This window comes from Boleophthalmus pectinirostris, unplaced genomic scaffold (genome assembly GCF_026225935.1).
Source record: "Boleophthalmus pectinirostris isolate CB_2022bp ecotype Guang Dong unplaced genomic scaffold, ASM2622593v1 HiC_scaffold_14, whole genome shotgun sequence".
Classification (NCBI taxonomy): Eukaryota; Metazoa; Chordata; class Actinopteri; order Gobiiformes; family Gobiidae; genus Boleophthalmus; species Boleophthalmus pectinirostris.
The window spans coordinates 19,105,615-19,129,271 of record NW_026571047.1 but is presented as its reverse complement, the minus strand read 5'-3'; the positions used below and the strand labels follow the sequence as shown (position 1 = coordinate 19,129,271).

Here is a 23,657-nt window from a genome sequence, read left to right as displayed (position 1 = left end):
GTATGTCTAGACTGTATGCCCGTCTTTGTTGCCTTCATGACAACATACGAAGGCATTCTGTGAGTTATTTCAGCCATGCAATTTGATATTTTTACTTTTTGAGACCAAATGTTCCCTCACTGCATCTATATTTCAAACTAGTTGGTCTGTAATTTATGGGTGATGGTATGAAATGAATTTATTTTATTTTACTGTATTTTTATTTATTCATTTATTTATTTATTTGTTTATGTATTTATTTTTATTAATTATTTTATTTACAACAACATAATTATTAAGTTATTAATATGAGCATTTATGCAGTTTTGTAAATAGGTCACCAGTAAAGCTCCAAAAAAAATCTTGCTATTATCAGCGCCATAAGTAATCGCCTGCCATTATGGTAATTACTTTGACATTTACCAAGTTCCATCCTTCTTAATGCGCTGCTCACATATAGGCTCTGATTTAAGTAGAGTTGGGAGGCATTTTCCCATGAAGCCACTCTTCGTGAGCTCCGTCTCCTTCCATATTAGTGCATGTATTTGAAGCCTATCCCTTTTGCACTCCTCAAAATTTGATCTGCTATTTATTTAGGTGTTATACTGTGTGATAAGTCATCAACGGGTTTGCAAAAAAAAATTACTTCAAATAGTCACTTGCAAATTTATGAAACCTGTTTTTCTGCCAAGGTTAATACGACGTTTTGCCAAAGAAAAGTTCACACCATACATTTGAAAGACAAAATGTCCTTTGAAACTAGCTCAATGTAACCAACACCACTGTGACTGCAGTCTGTAGCTTTAAAGACATATGCAAGATTCAACTTTTCATGTATTTTTCCATGCAACCACAAGGCAACCCTTCCTATATTTCACAAATTAGACCCCATACTTTCCATGTGTAGTATAGTCTTTCATCCCTATGTATATATTTTCACTGACTGGGCGGTTTAATAAGGTTGTCCTCTCCAGTGCCGTCCTCACCTGACCTGATTCAGCACAGGCAGGGAAATGTATGTGCAAGCGGGAGAGTGGGAGGGGGAGAGGGCCGCCGCTTATATAACAGTCCTCTAATGTATACTGAACACATGGTACGCGCTGCCACGGCGACCATTGATGTGTTTGCGCATGCACTACACAGGCTGAGGACAGGGCTGAAGAGGGGGCCAGTCAGGGCAAAGAAGGACTTGGACAGGGTTATGGTTGGTTGCGTGTGAAATTCCAAAGGTACAGAATGTATTTCCAAAAGGAGGACGTGCATTTTGTAGGCCAAGCTGACTCCTGTGGGACTACGGTGTTGTTTTTCTTCTGCTCCACTGTCCTGCTAAGTCAACCAAACCATAAGTGAATGTGTTTGCAATTAAACAAGGCACAATCATAACAAAAGAATATGGAATGCATAGTATTTGATTTCTCCATAGATGCATTGTTTCACATGTGGAAGTGAAAACTGGTATTGACAGCACAGCAGGCTTCAATGTTCTTGTGCAGAGTGGAAAATTCCTGCTATGACGGAGTATGGATCATGAAGCATGAAGAGCGTGCGCATGGGGAGGGTATGCATGACACATGGAGGAGACAGGGAAAGGGCGGGAGAGAAGGGGGCGGGCACAGACCACAGTGGGCGGGCCTCGGTGCAAATATTCCGCCGCGTGATTGGCCGAAGGGAAAGCTGCCTTTGTGAGCTCACAGCCCCCACAACAGCATCCTCCCACATGTTGGACTTGACCAGAGCAGTTCACATGAAACACCCCGGCAGTTATGAACATACTATACCACTCTGCGCTAATGGACCAATTACATGCTTTTTACACTGCTTTAAAGAAGTCCAAATGGATCCATCATCTGCAATCTCCTGCCACTCCCCTGGACACTTAATGCTATGGACTTCCTTTTCCTTATACTCACTGCACACAACAGGGGCTGGGCTGTGTAGAATAATGGGTATACAATGTTGACAGGAAGTAGTGCTGCTAAAAGGCATGAACTTATTACAACTTTGCATTTTGTTTATGGATATTTTTATTGTTATTTTTGCTACGTAAGATCAATTCTAGAAGACAGTATAGAGTGAAATGGGGGTGAAGCACAAAGAGGACACTCAGGAAATAAATCTGTGCTGCACTTTTGACCACTTGACCACTGGGTAGTACCTCTTAATAGTTTTTATACTTTCATTACATTCTGTATTCTGCAATGTAATATGTAAACAGTATAAAACATGCAAAAGAAGTAATAGGAATAGGAAAGCAGGAAAAACATAAACTTACATGACCTATTTTATATGAATTTCACATGGACTACCAATGAAAAGTAGCTCAAATCACAAGTCCCTTTTCAAATAAATAAATAAAATGTTGATTTATGTACACTAATAACTTTTTTCAGCTCTTAAGCAAATTGTTCAAGCAGAAATTTCAACTCCTTGCTTTGTGTTGACAAATCCTGTCTTCTCAATATATGAAAACTAATGTATTAAAGGTGCATTATGTAACTTTTCTGGTTTCTTGTTTCTATGTTTATGTCATTGCTCTACTTGGAATGTTCCACAGCATGACATTAAACAGCTCTACCTTACATTTATTCAATTACAGGTGGTTTTATAGCTCAAAAAATACAAAAAAAAAAAAAAAAAACAGGCAATCTGACTGTTGGCAGGGTTGCCTCTCCACAGATCTGACCTGTAACTTGGTCTGGTTTGGTCTCCATGAAGACCGAAAGGTTTAATAATACCATACTGTGAAACATTCCAGACAAAGCGATAACATTTCCATGGAGAAAAGCATGTGACGGACCCTCCACTAGAAAAAGAAAAAGTTACACAGTGCATCTTTAATCAATAATCAGAAGTGAAACATGCTGCAAATCCTACCATTGACTCAGTTGGCTGTGTATATTCAGAAAAATGTCCCTATACGTGACTCTTAAATGTTGTTTTGGGAATAACTTAAGGGACTGGTGAATGTCACATGTTTTAGATTTCTGGGGATAATCAGATAAAACAGTTCCCATGGCGTCAAGGCTGTTTGGATGTCTGTGCAACAAATGTAAAGCAAAAACATACAGTGAGCTTTTCTATAAACAGTTTCAGATTGTACTTGTTGACGTGTACACGGCAGTCAAAATTTCGCTGCATAGTTTTGGAGGAATTAGGGGGAAAATATCGAGTAGAGATATTTGTCCAGCAGATGGGGGTACACCGTTAGCCTAAGAGGAGTGACCTTATTTGACCTGTCCATTTGTGGTTACCTTTCCCCCACTGCCCTGTAAGCTACCTCCACCTCAGAACGAGTTTACGGGCTCCAGCTTCCTGACCCCTCGCACTACTGATCCTCATTATGTGAAAACAACACCTGATCTAAACCCAACTCCCTTACACGCACACATCATAACATTATTAGATATCAAACGTTTGAAACTGAAGCGGAGGAAGGGAATAATTATACGGCAGAAATAATCTTTTGTCATAATCTAGATGTTTTGATTTGGTTTGAGGTTAATATCTTTGATTACTGGGCCAATCCACATGAAAGTAAAGCCAGTACCAAGTTCAAAGTTTGGTAGTGTAATTATTTTGGTATTATAGCGTCAAAAAGGGTCTTGCAGGTGTGATTTTGTTTTTTTGTTTTTTTTTTGCAGGTGTGAACTTTTAGATGTAATATAGATGTCATAACAATGTGTCTTCATCACTAGCTCACTCAAAGTTATATTTTGACTGATTCGTGCATGTTTGAGTAATCCTGCATTGACCTGCATTTGAGGCTTTGAGTGCTCTGAAAATTGCAGTTTCCACCTACCCCTTATCCCCACCCGCAGCTCTGTATTTTAGGGCTGTAACGATATCCAAGTCTCACGATACGATATCATCACGGTATGAACCTCACGGTACGATATTTATTGCGATATCGTGGGAAAGCTCATGATATGGTGGGAGGCTCATGATTAGGGATGTAACAATATCCAAATCTCTCTATACGATATTTTCACGATATACATCTCACGGTACGATATTTATTGCGATATTTTGTGGAGGCTAAACAGCTAAAACTGTTAAAATGTTACTTTTTCCTCTTAAAATGCCTTGACAAAAATTAATCCAAAGAACTAAGACTTAAAAGTGCTTAGAACTGTTATTTCTTCATGTAGTCTACACAGTAATGGAGCAAAGGATCATGGTCTATGTAGTTCTCTGTCTTTTTTTTTTAGCTATTGCTGCACCATAACTCTTCATTTAAGCAGAGATACTTGTAATTCGATATATGGTGATGGAACTTTAACTGTACGATATCACGATATTTTGGTTATTCTTACATCCTCACTGTATTTACTTGTGGTTATTTAAAAAATCATAGTTATATACACTACTGGTCAAAAGTTTTAGAACACCCTAATTTTTCCAGTTATTTATTCCAATTAAAGTTGTGCAAGTCCAATGAAGAGCTTGAAATGGTGCAAAGGTAAGAACTGAAAAGACAGAGGTTAAAAAAGACAAAACATAACAAAACACAAGTCCAAGTTCTGCCAAAACTGTCTCAGGAAAAAAGAACAAGATGGTAAACATGAAAACATGGAGAGTCCAACACAGTCTCCAGTCTACAGTAAACCTCATCGAGCTGATTTTGGATGAACTGAACAGAAGAGTGAAAGCCAAGAAACCTACAAGTGTCACACATTTATGGAAACTTCTGCAACAGACTTGGGAAGAACTTTCTGAAGAATATTTGATTTCTATTGTAGAAAGAACGAGCCACAAGTGTGTTCAGCTGTTATATCTGCCATAGGTGGACACTTTCATCAATCAAAAGTTTAGAATACATTTTGGTCAACAGAAAACAGTAAAAAAAAAACTGGAAAAAGTGTGTTCTAAAACTTGACCGGTAGTGTAGATGTAAGGTTAAAAAATGTCATGTATCCATTAAAAAACCACTGTATGAAGAGGAAGTTCTGCAGTTTTGAACAGGTTAAATTAGTAAACCTGTTGCCATTAAGCCATTTTAGACTAATATTAGGTTTTACAATGGACAAAATGTAAAATAATGATATTTTACAGTTTGGTATTTTGTATAATTTAATACAAAATGCCAGAAGAATAAAAAAACAAAAAAACTGTAATTCTTCTTTAAATTATTTTGCACTTCAGTGTATAGTAAAATCTGCCAAATAATGTTGTTTCCTCATTTAAAAAACATCATTCACACGTTTAACATATAAACTCTGCATATTTAGGCTGAGCTCTTCTCTCAAACAGAAAAAAAACTCTGTTCAACCCTGTAATGTCCTGTGGTAATACAGAAAGAGCTCCACTGTGTTTTTAAACTCCATACACCTTCACAAAAATCATTTGGATCATTTCAGTCCTGGATTTAATATTATTTTATAATTTCAGTTTTATTTATGGACAGGAGAGGTAACAGCATTATAACAAGGCTTAAATCTCACAAGAGTCAATTCTGAAAAATATTTGACCTTTAATCGCTATGGCAACAGTGCAAATTTTCACCACATTGAAACACATAAATATCACTCTGACCTTGTGCACACAAAGTCAGCCTCATGTAGAAACAACACATACACAGAACCCCCCTGCATACCCCCGTACATAGCACCGCACTGGTCCATTAACACTTCGTTACCTCCTCAGTAGTTTTATCTCTCCAGTCTCCAGTCTCTCCTCTCATGTGTAGAAAGACAGAAGTGATGTGGCGTGTGTGTAAATCAGGTGGGATGTTTGTGGACACGTGCTGAGGCTGAGGCTGATGTGAGGGGACAAAGTCTGTTTACTCCTCATCTGCTCATCACCAAAACCCAGTGGAGCCCTCTCCGCGCTACAGCAGCTCATATTGTTTTTCTATTATGCAAATCCACTCCTCCAGTGACATGACGGCCCCCAATCTAAGCGAGATTAAGTATTCATTGTGGATTATAAAGACATCATTACATTACTGTCAGAAGCGGGAAGTCATCGTGGTACTAGTTTTCTGGGATAACTTGAGTAACAGCATATTTTTAGTACTTGTAAAAATAGTAGTGGAAGAAGTACTCAACTGTATGTTATTAGGTTCTTTTTTTCAGACCAAGAGACAGTTTCGGCGGCTCATTAGCGCTCTTCCTCAGAGTGGTCATGTGATGTTGGTGTCTGGTCAACTGATTTATACAGGTTTTGGTGCTGTCTTCCTACCGGTGGAGGCAGGATGACAGCGCCATCTGCAGTCTGACTTCCTCAGGATAGAGAACCACGTAATGGACTGAGACGGAGCAAACATCATATGGTCAGAGGAAAACAAACATCATTGCTGGATTAAAGAGGCAATCGAAATACAGAAACATGTCCACGAGACTATAAACCGGGATGAGGGGGCTTTTTTACTCTCACACACCTGGGATGCTGTCATGAGGAAGTCGGACTGCAGATGGCGCTGTCGTCCTGCCTCCACTGGTAGGAAGACAACACCAAAACCTGTTTAAATCATCTGACCAGACACGTCACAGCAACATCATGTGACCACTCTGAGGAAGAGCACTAGTGAACAGTCCAAACTGTCAGGTATGAAAACAAACTCTTGGTTTGAAAAAAGAACCAAATAACATAAATAATCGGAAGACCAAATGAACCTCATTGGACAAGTACTCAGTTGTGTTGTTGTGTTGAGTAAGTGTACAAATGCCAGAGCAAAATAAATACAGTATATACAGTATATAAGTAAAAGTAAAAATCTACTCAAGTAAAAGCATTAAAGGGACAGTAAGCTAATCTATTATTACACCAGACTGTCGATGTAAATGTCTGTGTTGATAGAATAATATTTGAAATAAAACTAACCTTGTATAGCATGAATCATCGAATGTTGAGGGACTATTTTCTCATATATCGGAAAGTACAACTCGCTACTGCTGCTCAGACATAAATCCTTCAAATGCAAAGTTGGTTTTACTAACAGTATTCTATTCACATGGACAGTCTGGTGTAATAATAGATTTGTTTCGGGTGTTTTGTGGAGGGGGTAAGACAGTTTTTAGCGGCAGGCTAACTATGGCCATTGACATGCACCAGCCTAGCACCAGCAACCTCTGTAAATACAAGGACTGGATGGAATATTTTAAAAAGTGTCTCCACACGTCTCCAACACTCTGGCTCACTGGAAATGAGGTCCTATGTCCAAAATTACCAACTGTCTCTTTAATGTGCGTGTTTAAAAATGTACTTAAATAGTAAAACTTTAAAGGAGTTTGCAGGTCTTATAAAACTTCAAATGTATAGATTTAAATACAAGCATAACATAATTTTTTCCAAGCTGTTTTTATTTGTATATTTGTTTTTGCTCAAACTAGAAATGTATTAAAAAATAGCCCCTCAGTCTTTTCAGCAGCTAAAATGTATGCTTAAATCCCTTACTTTACTCCTTTCTTTCCTTACTTCGCTGCATTCTGCCTCTGAGTAAAAATAATAAAATAATATGTGACTTAATTGGTCTTTTGGCTTCTAGTTATTCTATATAGTACCACTAATGAGTACCAGTGCAGCCAAACACAGCTATGAACAAATTGCTCTCGGCTGTCCTCTGATTGGCTGCAGACCAATCGGAGGGTTTCCATGGCAACATATGAGACATAATTCCTTTGCTTTTTCAGTCATATTGCCCTTAAGTGTGGAGCTGTTGACAAGCATTGATTAAGGTCATGCCTGGAGGATCTGTCCACAACATATTTAATGAGAAATGTTATATATAGAACAGTTCAACGACACTGCACGATGATTTCAATATTAGACTAAAAGAATCACAAGAATGCTGCCTGCAACTGTTTTAAATGTATGGCTAAATCATTTTTAATTTCAAATGTTAAAGTTTTTGCTGTGACTAAACAGAAGAAGGTATTTGTTTTGTGGTCAAAATCTTAAAGGGACAGTTCGGAAATTTGGACCTAGGACCTCATTTTCTAGTGAATCAGAGTGTTGGAGACGTGTGGAGACACTTTTTTAAATATTCCATCCAGTCCTTGTATTTGCAGAGGTCGCTGGTGCTAGGTTAGTGCATGTCAATGGCCATAGTTATCCTGCCACTAAAAACAGTCTTACCCACTCCACAAAACACCCGAAGCAAATCTATTATTGCGCCAGACTGTTGATGTAAATGCCTGTGTTGATAGAATAATGTTTGAAATAAAACTAACCTTACATTTGAAGGATTTTTGTCTGAGCAGCAGCGAGTTGTACTTCCTGATAGACGGATGGACGGATATATGAGAAAATAGTCCTTCAACATGCGACGATTTATGCAACGCAAGGTTAGTTTTATTTCAAACATTATTCTATCGACACAGACATTCACATCGACAGTCTGGTGTAATAATAGATTTGCTTTGTGTGTTTTGTGGAGTGGGTAAGACTGTTTTTAGTGGCAGGATAACTATGGCCATTGACACGCACTAGCCTAGCACAAGCGACCTCTGGAAATACAAGGACTGGATGGAATATTTTAAAAAAGTGTCTCCGCACGTCTCCAACACTCTCCACACAAAATTCTGGACTGTCCCTTTAATCCTGTCTAATAAATCTGTAATAATAGCACTATAGAGAATTTTAAAAGAAGAAGTATTACTCATATAGCCTCCTTTCAATAACACAATACAGATGAGTGACTTACATGACTTTCCATATAAGCCACTATTAAAGAGGCACTGTGCAACTTTTCTAGTGGAGGATCTGCAATCACTGCTTGTTATGTTATTTCTTTGTTGTGTTTTTATTGCGCAAAAATTAAAAACACATATTCTTACTGTGAGGATGCTTGCCTCTCCACAGATTTGACTTGTGACTTGGCTTAGTGGCACCCTTTGCTTGTCTCCATGAAGATAGGTAAGTTTAAAGCCAAACTGTGGAGCATTGTAGGCAAAATAATAATATCACATTTGGAGAAAGGCAAGTAGTGGACACTCTACTGAGAAAAGTGACACAAAAAAGTTATATAGTGTGTCTTTTAGTTATCCAACCTCTTTCTAAATTGACAAGTAGATAAATACAGTGGTTACATCCAGTTTTTATCACCTGCTGCTTTTATCCAGTTTATCTTTTAGTGATTTGGAGTGGGTGATCCATGCTTTTATCTCTACACGTCTTGACTACTGTAATGCACCGTACACTGGTATCAGCCAAGCGAAACTGTCACACTTACAGTGAGTCCAAAATTCTGCAGCACATCTTTTAACTGACACACGTCATAGATAACACTTTACACCTATTTTATCCTCATTGCACTGGCTCCCAGTTCATTTTAGAGTTGATTTAAAAAATATTATTGTTTGTTTTTAAAGCACTTCATGGACTGGCCTAGCCTGATTCATCAGTCGGTTTCACTTCGTGGAAACCGTCTGAACTCGCAGTGTTAGGATTCGTTTGCTCGAGGGTAGGTGAGTACTTTTTTTATTTAACCAATCGCTGTTATTTGGTCGTGACGCATCTAATGCGCCGTTAACGGGGTTAACTGGTATATTAAGCTTTTCCCAAATCCCGTAGGAAGAAGGGTAATAACGTCTTTCCCCTTGATAAAATTCATCAAACATTCTCTTTATTTTGTCTTTAAATCCTCGATCTCAGGAATCTTTGCCAACACAGAATGTATGGCTCTTTGCTGATTGGCCGGTGTGCAGTCTACAACTTCCAGGGTTCTTGCAAACCATTTAGTGTATTCTGATTCCTGACCTAGTCGCTGGAGAGAAAATTGAAATTGAGCGGAGGCACTAGGTGGCGCCAGCCTGACTAGGAGTGGCCCCAACGCGCATTTCAGATCTCATTGTTCCTACACTCCTTCACGCGCTCTGAGGTCTCCAAGCTGTAGTCCCAAAAACTAAACTCAAAAGCCAGGGTGACTGGGCCTGCTGTGGTTGGCTCCAAACTTTGGATCCCTGCACATTAAGAGTGCCCCCTTCAGTCGATTCATTTATGTTTCATTTAAAAACACACTTTTACTCACTGGTTGTTAACACGGCATGAGAATTGTGTGGTCCTCTGACTCTCTTTTATTGATATCATTTGCTATTTTTCTATTTGCTCATTTTAGTATTTTTAATGTTTTTTTATTGACTTTCTTATTTATGTTATGCTTTATTTAATTTAATGTGTTAGTTTATATTGTACCTACTCTGTGCAGCACTTTGGAGATTTTGTGTTGGTAAAATGTCTGACACAAATAAAGCTGAATTGGATAAATTCCTAAACTAATGTGAGAGTGAAATGATTTGTCCTTTGTTGTTCAGACTTGTACCTCAAGGCCATATTTAGCTTTGCTTTAGCGCCCACAATCACCCACAAATATGAAAGAAAGAAATACTTACAAAAAATCAAGAGACGGAGACGACAAAGGAGGTATTTTTTGTGTTTTCATTTATTAGTCCATTAATGAAAATCTTCCAGCAAATGTTGTACCTGGTTGAAGAATTAAAACCAATAACAGACCAAAGAGCCAGTGAGATGTCAATTTAGTCACATATTTATTACATAAATATATAGTAAAATAGACCCGGCGACAATTACCATAAAAATATCTGCCTTTTAAAACCCTGACCATAAACAAAGAATTTGAAAAGTCACACACAGAATTGACATTTACAAACACGCTGATTGTCTGGACCTGTCAGAAGCAGCCCACCACAACAACCTGACGTCACACCACCCACGGGGCAGGGGGAGGGGCTTGTGTAAAAGGGGTGGTGCTTGAGGACGGGGGGTGGATTGCCATTGGGTGAGGGAGGAGTGGGCCGGGCGGGGCTGAGGGACAGGTCCAGTGGTGAAGGGTGAAATGGTGAGTGGGTGGTGTGAGAGGAGATCACAGTAGGTATTCGGAGCTTATTATTATTCAACGGATTTTCAGTTTAGTTTGTGAATTTTTAGCCCAGAGCGTCGCCTAAAGCTTTTCAGTACGTCCTTGCATGTCGTTTGCCAATGTGCTTTGTTTTTTTTGAAGAGTCCCATTCAGTTATTAGAATAAAAAGAAAAAAACGTGAGCTGGTCTTGTGTTCGCCATTGTCTTTTACTGATAATTCACAAAGTACAAACATCTGCCACTATTTGAGTTGTCATGTATTGCTATAGACTTTACCTTCTACATGAATTTAACTGATTTAGACATAGACAGTAGAAGAGTGGAGTAGTTTTAAGATTTTTGCATACTTGGAATACCTATTGCCAAAAACCTTGAAGCGAAGTTGTCGTAATTTGCATTTCTTTGGATATTTTTAACACATTTTTAGAACTTTTCTGGTGGAGGCTCCATCAAATGCTTTTCTCTGTGAAGATGTTATCGCTTTGTCTGGAATGTTTCACAGTATCGTATTAAATCTTTCTATCTTCATGGAGACCAAACTAGACCAAGTTACAGGTCAGATCTGTGAAGATTCAACCTCGCTCGCAGTCAGAATACCTGTTTTTCTTGGTATTTTTGCGCTATAAACCCAACTGTAACTGAATAAATGTAAGGTAGAGTTGTTTAATGCCATACTGTGGAACATCCCAGGCAGAGCAATGACATATTTGTAAAAAAAAAAAAAAAGCAAAGAGCAAAAGTGATGGACCTCCAACCAAAAAAAGATACTTTAAAACCAAACCATAAAAGCTCATAAATATACCTAATTCCCCATTTCTCAGAGTTACCACGAAATGTCATTATAATAAATTATGTCATTAATGGACCTACTCTTTAAATGTAGCAAAAAGCACCATAAATGTGCTTTAAAACTGAAGTGAAATTGCTTCAGTCTATATAATATAAAGTAGCCGATTAAAATTCCAATCAGAGATACGCAGCCGAGCCTTGAGTTGATTTCCTTGGCCTTTTTGGCTACAACCACAACCCCCATTCTTCGTCTGCCTATGGCTTTTGTGAGGTGGAGAAGTCACTCAGTACCAGACAATGGAGGCAGCACAAGACCAACAGTGTTCTGGGTTTTCCGTGAAAGACTTAATGGAATCTGGTCGCAAGATTAAGATAGATCAGCCGTTCCTGTTGCTATCCAAGATGGCCGCAGCCTTGTCTTTTTATGGTAAATGGCATGCTTCTCCCGCACACTGTACTCACTGTCTGTGGGTTTGTAGCCTAAGGTGAACTTGATCACTCTCCTCTGCTTTCATTCATTATTATGTGGATCCACGTTGCCTTTGGTTTCACATTCTCAACCACCACAAGTTTCTCACGCGACAACGCCTCGGTTTAGGTCCAGCCTGACTTTTTTGTAACGAAAATCTCCAGACTTAACTTCATTCATAACCAACTAGAAGATCCTGTCTTTGGCACCTGCTTAACGCCGACCCAAGCAAGACCTGTTATCATGGGCCCTGAGTATCTCCTGTAACTCTCGCTATTTTCGTTTTTCGTCTCCCAGCAGCCTTTGCCACCGTCACAGTGAAGCAAGGGAACTCTTAAAGGAGCCGTACAAAAAATATAAATATCTGAAAGGACGTCAACGTTATTGTGGTGGTGAACGATTATAGCTAGCTTTGTGGTTGTTGGTATCAGAGGCTATATACGTCTTTATATATAGATCTATATATATTTTTCGGCTGCTGGTTTTTGGATAGATTTTCTCCGAAGTCACGTTTGTGTGTGAGAAACAGACCAGCTCAACTTAGTCCTTGAGATAAACAGAGTAAAAATATATTTTAAAAAAACAAAACAAAACAAAAACCCAGAGAACTTCACAGATTGTTGAGGTTTAACCATTTGCTTGCCAATCAAAATGCACTGTCCAGACCATATATGTTTTTAAATCACGAAATGTAAACGGTTTCACAATGTCAACACCGTAGCGTTAAGTTTCTTTAAATATTCATAGCAATGTGTTCTTCGCAGGTGAAGATTCAGGCCACTTTTGTTACATTATGGTAGAGTGGACCGCAAGATAGACACTACAGTTTTACAGACAGTTGTACAACATATGCAGAAATCGCTTTTAAAAACACCACCAACGGCAACTGCTGCAGGACTTTGAAAGGACTTGAAATCGTCCACCGTTATCTGCTGTTGTGAAGTCTTCAAAAGCATAGTGTTTTTGCTCAGTTTTTTAAATACAGACTATATACATCGCAAATATGTACATGCAACAGTTTCGGCTCGTAGACAGCAAGAAGGTGGTAAGAATTACATTTCCTGGTGGACATCGGAGCCGTAAAGAGGTGGTTGTTGGTGTTTTTTTGCTGGTGTTGAATAAGTGGCTTGGACCTGCTACGGAGAGTGGAAAAACTGTCCAGACAGCTGAGAAGAGATTTCCGGTTTTGCATTGTTTTTTTTTTTTTTTATTGTTGTATGTGCCGAAGAAGTTGGTATTTTTTCAGAGAGATGTGGTGAGGGACACAAGACAGGGTTATGGACATAGGGAGAGGGAGAAGCACCCTTTAAGGCCGGCTTGTCAAACCTGAGCAACCCAATTCTTTCGTTGAACCCCCCTAAACAAAGCATTGCATATATTAGAGTTATAAGAACACATCTCCTCAAACTAGAACACATGTATTCGCACAATACCAATCAATTCTCTTGTATAGCTTAAATTCATACTGTACCAATATTGTGTTGTGTTATATATATATTTGGTTACATTCTTTGCTGTCTAGGCATACAAATTCCTACCCGTTTAAAAGAATATCACGACACTGTAAAAAATAAACCTTGAGATTAAGTATTAAGACAACATAATGCAGAATTGTGGGCTTCGCTTAACAAATTTAAGTGTTTTCAACTCAGTGTAATGGCTTCCCAAATTGTGCAAAGTTTTCTGTTGTCATGGCATCACAAAATGGCATCGCAGACAACCAGACAATTTGGAGTGTATGGCTTAAACTTTAAACTATGGCCTTATTGTATTATTGAAGTCTGACCCAATGGAGACTGTCATTGTGTCCTTGGGCAAGACATTTCATACAAAGAATGGTGGAGCAGTAATTCTTTAACTCAGAGGGTGGCAAATTTTTTTGACTCGTGGGTCACAAAGGGATCTAAAATTTGACAGAAGGGCCAGACCAGGAGTAGATGGATGCAGTTTTTTTTTTGGTAATCCACCTTATAAGAGAAAAAATAACACGGGATATGTAGAAAATATATCCCATGTTATTGAAATATCCCGACAAAATATCTGTCTTTCAAGTCCCACCCCTGCTTTAACTTCTCGTTTATCTACTTCTATATTGTATAACTACTGTATGCTGTTGCGAGATAGGTCCAAAGCCTCAGCACAGTAGGCAGAGATCTTCAATATTTGAGCATACTTTTAAAAAAACCTTTCAAAAATGTCAGCGAAGTCCATTATGAACAGATAAACACCATGTTGCCTTAATACATAATGTCAGCTTTAGCTTTTAACAGTTCGTGCCATTAAATCTTTGTGTAGATAATCTCAGCGACGCTTAACACTGTAAGAAGCCGTCCACACAGAAACGGTAAGTGCTAGTTTAGAAAGAATTTAGCGTTTCTACGGTAACCTATGAAATCTAGCAGGTGTCCAGAGACCGGAATGGCGCGGTGTGCTATGATTGGGTAATTTTCGGATTTGTCTCATAACAGTCATATAACACTGTTTAATTTGCAATTTGTTCCGTGTGATCCTACATGCTGATTCAACACATTAGTTTGCATCTCAAGAGCTTCATTATCCCCACTGCCTTCTATTGTAGTGACATGAAAAAGCTATGGTCTTTATATGTGTCTGTTTAATATCGAAATCACTCGAGGGATTCCCCTGGACAGCTACAAAATGCCACGCTAATTCACTCAGATCCCATTGACTGTACAGCATGCATTTCTCTTCTAGAAAAATCCTCCAGTGCCCTATAACACGTTGTAAAACAATGCTACACAGGAGGCAGCAACAATCAATAAGGCCATCATTTGGAAAAGGAAACAAAATTACAACGCCTCAAACTGCAACCGCCGCAGTAATCTCTGCTCTGCTGGCAACAATTTGTCTCCTATTTGTCAAAACTCTTTGAAAAATCGCCCAAATCTTACAACTCCACCTCTTGTTTTCCCACTACATCTTGTTCCTCCCCTCAGCCCAGTGAACACTTAATGAGTTACATTCTTCGAAGGTAATAGTAACAAGTACGCAACTTGTACCAAAGCGTTGCGGCCAAAAAAGGTGCTTATATTTGTGTATATTTTTAAAAAGGTTTAAGGGGTAACAAAAAGCAAAGCAGGTCAGATATCAGCGCCGTACGCACACACATTCATTCATACGCACCACGGAAACGGAGATACATGCGCACCTATGTACATGCACAGCCTTAATGTGGTAGCCATGCGGAACCATCCAGTATGTTACAGCCAAGTAAGCACACTGAGAAACCAGGGCGTGGACGGAAAGCTCCAAAGGAAACTGTAAAAGACTCTAGATATAGTATTTGTATATGGCAGACCTGGATATTGCTGCTGGCACTTTAAGAAAAAGAGAATATAATCATGATCTTGAATCCGACTAATAATATTGGCTTTTCAAAATGGTGGTGTGTCACATGACTAAAACTGAGCTTCCCATCCGGACAGAACCAGACTAAAAGCATGAATGGATGTAAAGAGCAGTAAGGGTGAGGTACCGTCACAGAACAGACTCAAGAAGACACAAAACATCAAGTAACAATGTTGTTTTCGTCTAAGGTTCATCATCATTTATTAGAAAATGTTCTTTTACCTGAGAGAATCCTTCAATAGCTTCCTTGACCCAGTCACAATAAGTGGTCTGTGTGTGGTGTGCGCGTGGATCGGAGCTGCAGGGGGGAGGGGCCAGCGCTCTCCAAGGTGAAGGGGAATTTTACAAAGCTATTTCCAAAGATTAATTCTGTCCACAAATGGCAGGGCGACTTGATTGGAGCAGAAACACAGCATTCACTCACTTATTGCACTTCATTAAAAAGACTTGTAAACTTAATAATTTGTCGTTCGGCTGTAGCCTAAAGGCTGTTTTCTAATAAAGGATTAAGCTAATTCAAATGGTGCAAAGGGCATTTGGCATTGGGTGCAGTTTAATAAGTACTCATATCAACCATGATTCTTCCATTTACAATGGGGTTGGTTGGGGGCATTCAAAGTGCTTCTTGTTTAAGTGCTTAAGAAGAATAGAGGGTCAGCAGGTTGTCTTTTCAGTTGGGCGATTTTTAAACATTTCTGATTGCAAAAAATGACGTAAACTAGTCCCACTGATTGACAAAACCCGCAGTGACATTACATTTCTTTAGTCAAAGTAAAAACATTAAAGCTTCTCACACGCGTTTTGGAAACGGTTTTGATTTATGGAGTTGCTGAAATTTTTTTGATTCAAACTTGGATCCACCCACCTGAATGTGAGAGCACTGGTGAAATGAGACCCAGCCCACTGAACGACAGATACACGCGCACACACAAAACTTTCTGAACAGTTTACAAACATCTTATTCTCCACAACATCCCCAGTTCCCCTCCGACTAGTTCTCGGGACCCGGACTGACCGGTCTGTGGGTCAGTCCAGACCCTTGCCCCAGGACAAAGTAGCAAGGGTCTTTGCTTTTTAGGGTCAAAGAACCTCTGGATTCACCGCCTGGTCCTGATCGGATTCGGACTCTGCTGTTAACAATGAGGTTTGCCACTCAGAGGGACTTAGAGGGAAATTGCATAGACATCTTGCTACTTGCATGTCTTCATAAACTTTACATTTGGCATAGGGGAGGGGGAACTGAACACAACCAAAAACCAAAAAACAGCACAGACAATCTCTAACCCTTGACCAATGTGTCAACATGTTAGAACAAAACATGATCAGAACATCCATGGAGCATTTATGAAGGAGCCAGCCTAGAAAACCTTCACATGGAAAAGTTTCTCATTTCAACTACTACCCATTTCTACAGGGCATCTGATCTAAAACCATATGCATATGTCCAAATTACATAGTTGGTTGTTTTCAATTTAGGTAATGGTGGCCTAGTGCACCAACATTACACGTTACATAACAAATAGTAAAATATGGAACTTGACAACATATGATTATATCAACCAGTGCCAATCTGTGGTGGGAACTCTTAACAGACAACAAAAAAAAAAAGAAAAAAAAAAAGGCAAAAAGGTACTTTGTAAGTTCTTTTATCAATCAAACATTAGCCAGGTAGGTATTTTCTTTCTATTTTGAAGTACTTTTTTTTATCAGGCTATAGTTAGATTTATATATTTGTAGTGTTTTTAAGATGCCCCAAAATTGCATTACATTAAAAGCAATGCAACATGTATACAAACTCTAACCCATAGCCCTAACCCTATATTTTAACATTTTTATTCTCTGCGTTAGTAACTAGCATCGAGTGAGATTTTCTATCTGGCTCCAGTGAGGCAGTGGTGGTCAAAATGAGGAGCGCTTTCCACCTGAGACAGAGCCATGCAGCCAGCAGCCAGTGCTCCAAAACGCACGCTTGAACCTGATAAAAGTGCATATGACAGGTGTTCATGTTTGTCTGATAATTACTGGGGGTATTGGGGGTAGTACCTGTGGAAAATATTTATCATATTTTTACACCGAAAAATAGAGGAAGTAGCGCTTAATTCTAAAACGGAATATTTCTACCTATGCTGACAATTTATGCACAAGGAAGGCATTTTTCTGACATTTTTCTGACAATTCATTTAAAAAAATAAAGGTGCTATTGTTTATTTTTATTAGTTTAATCGTAACTATTCTGCAATTTAGACAAGTTTGAGTTTCATTACGGTTGCTAGGTAACAGTTAAAGAACACTTTTTGTTTGCTGCCTGTATCCAAGTAAATTTCAAGCTTTTTTTTTTATAAAGTAAAAGCTTAAATATAATGATGTCACTATATTTTCGTGAAAGTCTAACCTGCCATATGCACTTTAAGTCCTATACGATCTATTAATATCCCGTGACCCCTAACCCCTCCCCCTCTGCGCCCCACTAACCTTTGCGCCGCTGTGGCCACTGGCAGCACCGGGCTCCGTCGTCAGGGAAGAGGGGGACTGGTATAATCTGATTTAGACACTACACAGACTAGTGCCACTGCGACAACATGAGGGGTAAGAAAAATCTATCTCTTTGTGAACAAGAGGAGGCACAGGTTTTCAATGATTAACGTCATGCACCATAGTGAAAGTGCACACATACATATATAGACAGATGTATGTAAGCAGACATCTTTGAGCTACATGACAATCAGGATGGAGCGGATGAGTTCACTGTAGTTTATATATCTTGGTACATTGAGTGTTTTGTAGGTCTGTTATTATTAAATCTTTTTTTTTGTATTTACATCCTTGGTTATGGCCAAAAGAAAACAAAAACAAAAAAATGGAAATCAAAAAACAGAACATAGAAAAATACATACAACATTGTATTGCACCTTGCAGACGGGCAATAGATTTCTCAGTTTTGTAGGTTGGTTGGTAACGTCTATGTGACACCACTATATTGGTTCTGCTGGTGTGTGGAAGTTATAGGTTGTAGGGCGCCGGGCTCAGGTCCAGGCCCCTCCTGTCAGCTACATTCATTACCAAAAAACACTCAGAAATAATACAAAAGTCAAGCTTCAGTCTAGCTACGGGGCGTTCACATTTTTAGGTTTTTAAATGGTCTACAATCTGCTATCCGCTGTGCCGTTAAAACAGGATGTCCCCAATATACGCATCCCGATAGCCCCCGCCTTAGTCCAATTTTAGAAAAGGCCCCGCAGCTCGATGAAGTTGTTCCTTTTGTAACTTGTACTGATGCGTACAGACAAGCAAGTATTATCTGAACATAGACTTTTATAATATGCATTTTTGCACTTGTACATGTGCCTGCAAAATATGACTCCTCCCAAGTTCCTTTGAGTTTCGTGTTGTGTGAGGTATGATAAGATTGTGTAACTTTTTTTAATAGTATTTTTTCTTTGTATAATTTTTTTGTGTTTTGTGTTTTTAAACTTTTCTTTCCAAAGTTGTATTTCATTAAAAAAACAACAAACAAAATACAAAAAAAAAGAAAAAAAAAAGATTCCTGTTTTGTTGTTTGAAAGATTCCTCCTGATAAAAGGGGACGGACAACTGGACAGACACACGGACAAATCAGTTGGCTTATCAACACAAACTACAGATGTGGAAAAGAAGTGAAATAGTTTTTCTATGTTACACTGCACGCATGGTCAAAAGTGACTACAGCTGTATTTTTTATCTTTTACACAGAGCAGTTTTTAAGCATCAAAAAACAGAGAAAAAAATACAAAAACAATGATAAAATGAAAAAAGCTTAATCTCCGATAATTTTTGTTCAGGAGTCTTTTTAAAGTCATCTTTTCATTTTTGTTTCATGGATTTATACTCATTTCTTATAGCTTTTTTCTTTTTCTAAATCAAGCAGCGTTGTTAACCCCGAGTGACGCACACATACCCAGTCAGCTCACAACAACAAGGACACACGATTCTTCTCCTCCTCTTCTTTCGTACAGTTCTTTTAAAGACGTGTTTCCAAACCTGCATCTCTATTATTTCCTCTTTGACTTTTCGTGGGTTTAAACATTTTCACTATCCTTTTTGGAAGGAGCTGAGGGGTACGCTGAGGGGTTGTCAGCTGTCTGAGGGATGAGTTGTGTTGAGAAGGGAGCGAGTACATAATATTCCTGTGCCTCCCTTCTCCAGTTAACAATGTCTTCACAACCATCCCGTTCGCACCCATGTCTGTAATGGCAGTGAGGGTTTCTTTTTAAGCCCTCTGCGTTTTTCAAAAAGAATCCATAATCCCAAACTCTCGTCTCGTACATGCGCACATTCTCGCTCTCCGTCACCGCTTGTTTCACATTCATTCACTTTTGGCCAGTCTTGTCTCACAAGGAAAATGGCCTGGGTTTTTGGGTCGGGTTCAATTATTTTTTTGGGACAAACTGCATGTTTGAGTTGGGAGGGAATAAGAGAGGGTTGATTTGAAAAAAAAAAAAAAAAAAAAAAAAAAAAAGGGAGCAAAGGAGAGGAAAAGCAGACAGACCTCTCATCCCTTGAATCCAATTATTTGTGTTTGAATACTGAGACTGGGGGACAGGTTTGGGACTGGGCCCACAGGAGCTGTTCTGTTAAACAGAGCAGGTACAGACGCCTGGGGAAGGGTCACATGTGCAGGCGCCTAACGATTGGTGTCTCAAAGTGATTTGGGTTTGGGGGTTTGGGGGGATTGCGGTAGTGCAAAAACCTCCACGCAGCCTGGCTGCCGTGGCGACGACACAGGGAGGGTCACATCAGACGGGGAGGCTCGGGATTTGCATGAGATTCGATTTGATGTTGTGCCGTTCCACTTTCTCCAATGATCTGCCAAACTGAAGCAGTGAGGAGCAGCCATCTTTGAGCGGTTATGATTTCACACTGGTGTCTTCTGAGAGGTGCACAATAGCCATCGTTAAGTGCTCAGTATCGTCTACTGCTTGGCATCAATTATGAAACAATTTCAGTCTCTATTTTTGTCCTGTTCCAATGCAGTGAGTGGTAAACCCAGTTAGTTTTGGCTTGGCCCCAAGAATTGGAATGAACAGAGTGGCCTCTTCTGATGACGTTATACAGTTATCTGCCTTTGTATCTGAGAGTAGTGAGTACTGCTGTGGACGGAGCAGTGGACCTGGAGTTATTGTCGTGAGCACCGGTAGAACGTGAAGATCAGAAAAGCTTCTGTTGACTAGTTAAAAAATAGGACAATATCCAGTGGCTGATCAGAAGTGTACCGGAAGATGTTCAAGCCATTTCTATGCATTTCTATTCGAGCGGGCGTGGCCTCGTGGGTTTGAGTTACTCTCGGATCTGGCTTCGTTGGGTGTCCGCTGGGCGGGACATCCGCAGTGTCCTTCTGGGTGACACTTGGTCCCACATAAAAACAAAAACACAAGCCAAATGTATGGGTACCATGCCCTCCATGTGCGGGCATGGCCGGCCCTCCTGTCTTCAGTGGTATCACATAAAACCAGCACTGAGGTGTGTGTACGACTGTACGTGTGTGTGACACTGGACTGTGTGTGTCGGCCCTGTGTCCAGAGTGAGGTAGTGCCTGACAGCACAGGGCACAGCCCGGGGTGTGTCTGAGGTAAATGTAGTAGCCTTCTTGGCATTAGCCTGCACTCAGTGAGGCCCGTGGGTAAAGGCATGTGTGTGATCAGCCTGGACGGGCCGCACTGAGAGGGGTCCCCCTAGAGGAGGACCCCACACCCTGCAGGTACGGGCGCATACAGACACTGCTGAGCTGCAGTGCGAACAGTAAATGAGGCATTCTCGTTACTCTGAGGTGGTGCTGTTTGTTTAGAGGAGATAGAGAAGTGTCTGTAACATGAGCTCTGCTGCCTTCTGCTGCTTTAAGCCCTCCTCTCTCAGGAGGCATACATCTCCTCTGACCCCTGGCTCTGCATCTCACACCAACTATTAAATCTTATTTCCACATGGCTCTGCTGGCCTCCTAAGTGTCTCCATCCCTCTCTCCACCTCTCTCTCCTCTCCTTCTTCCTTTAGTGCCTCCTTGAACAGAGAAGGACTTAATTGTCATTCATAAGATGCTCGGCTGCTGGCAAAGGCAGCGAAGGCAATGACAAAGCAGGTCTACTAACTTCTGTGCGTGTGTGTGTGCGTGTGTGTGGGTGTGTGTGAGTGTGTGTGTGCCACCGGAGACAGTCCAATGACACACATGAAGGTAGATATGGAGCCATGGTCTGCAAGTAGATAACACAATTATAAAACTGGAGGAGCTTTGTAAAATATAGCACCAGTCGAGACAAGTATTTAAGAAGTTGAGGAGCTCCATATCAGCTGTAACGGCTCAGATATAGTTAGGTCTGGTAGGTTTGCTTTTACAGCAGCCATTGTACAACAAAGCTGAAATTTTCAACGTGCAGTGTCTTGCTGAATGTAAGTGTGCGCATGTTTGTATTGTATAGTTTGTCTTAACACTTCAGACATAATACTGAGAGGTGCTGGTTAGCGAGGAAGCTGGAAAAATTTATGTAAAAAAAACAACAAAACAATAAATCAGTGATGTATAAAAGGACTACATCGAATCGGACGGGGTGAAGCGGTCCCCTATATGAAGGACTGAGGTGCGGCTTTGTTTTGTCGTCTTACGTGTATTTTTATATATATATGTATATATATACGCGTTCTTGGCAAAATGGCTACAACTCGGACTAAATAAGACATCATGCTCAGACAGAAGGGCCCCCATTTTCGGTTTTCAAAAAAAGCATAAAAAGGAGGAGGTAAAACAAAAGCCCTGTTGGTTGACTCTCTTGTTGCTGGTGAGTTGTGGATTCGTCAGTTGTTCCAGTTTCAAAACCACGTTTACATGTCGCGATTCCTGCCGTTGGAGTCGGCTTTTTCCAAAAACAAAATGACGGCCCTACTTCCCGATCTTTCAGCCTCTTCCCTTTCTGATGTGTTGTCATGGTGATTTCAAACTTCCTGGTCCTCGAAGACTTCCAGGAAGAGGGGCGGGAAGAGTTCGTTGGGACATTCCACCTTCATGTGCAGGAAGCGGCTGGCGTGGCAGGCCCCGATCATACGCAGGTCAGTCACTTTCATGAGGAGCTTGGGCCAGAAATGGGGAATGTTGTGCTTTCTGTAGTTGATGTAGTGTTCAAACGCCAGCAGGTACGTCTCCTGGCACTTCTCGATTTTGTCCATGCATGTGAGGCCCGAGCGGTCTGTGGAGCAGAGGAGACAAGATCAGATGGAGAAGTACGAAACATGTAAACAAATGAATAAACTGGTTTGTTTGATTAAACTAAAGTAATGGAGGAGATCATGGTACTGTAAATGCACCAGGAAGTAGTGCACATGTCAGTACCAGTTGCATAACACAAATGAAGTTGAATGTTTATTACAACCGACATAGACAAATGTGTTTGATCCACAGGGGAAATTATATGGACACCAGTGAAATGACGCAATAACAGTTACTTCAGGACTTACACACACAGTTTTAAGAGCAAAAATATGTATATGCACAACACAACATTCTTGTGGTTTGGGTGACCGCATCAGACTAACTGTAATTTCATAATCACGTATACTAATATCACTGGGTTGTTAATATAAATACTTCTACCAATACTATTACTTACTGTTACTATTATTATTTGTTTATGTATTTGTTTGTTTATTAGATATGGACAGTGCATATTAACGGGCATGTGTAATTACAGTGTACATATGCCAGATTATAAAAAGCAGAGATGCTAATTTCCATCTGTTGTCCCCAGGCAGGTGTCACAGAAAACAAAACAAAATACAAAACAGTTACAAAGAGACATAATACAGAACAGTAACCACATCGTAACCACATCCAGAAGCCTTCACATTTGGGAGACTGAAATGTGAACTGCTAAACTAATAAAATTATCACATGCTTTTCAGAAGATGTTTATAGAGGTCTAAACTACAGAGTTGGCACGTTTTATACAGAAACAGACAACAGAGTTTATCGTTTGCAGGGAGACTTATGTTTTACTGCAATAATCAAAGTATTGCACTGGTTGCAGTTTTGATTTCACTGAAACAAATCATCATGCTACTATTTACTGAACAATCGTTGACCAGTTATAGAAATACAGCACAGTATATATCTGGATACATCCACCATCCTTTTATTATTTAAGATACAGTGAGATTTCAAATCTCAAACAATAGTTCGGAGCTCTCTGCTGGAGGATATTGCATAAGTGTTGC

The 23,657-nt window shown here is 39.8% G+C and overlaps 1 protein-coding gene across 1 annotated transcript in view; it reads right to left on the bottom strand.

The window, feature by feature from the left end:
* Positions 1-10,342: 10,342 nt before the first annotated feature.
* thrab (thyroid hormone receptor alpha b) overlaps positions 10,343-23,657 on the bottom strand; it is a 329,532-nt gene continuing 316,217 nt past the window's right edge. The window contains exon 11 of the mRNA XM_020918395.2: positions 10,343-22,633. Coding sequence (XP_020774054.1) covers positions 22,383-22,633 — 251 coding nt within the window. The 3' untranslated portion in view covers positions 10,343-22,382. The remainder of the gene's footprint in view (positions 22,634-23,657) is intronic.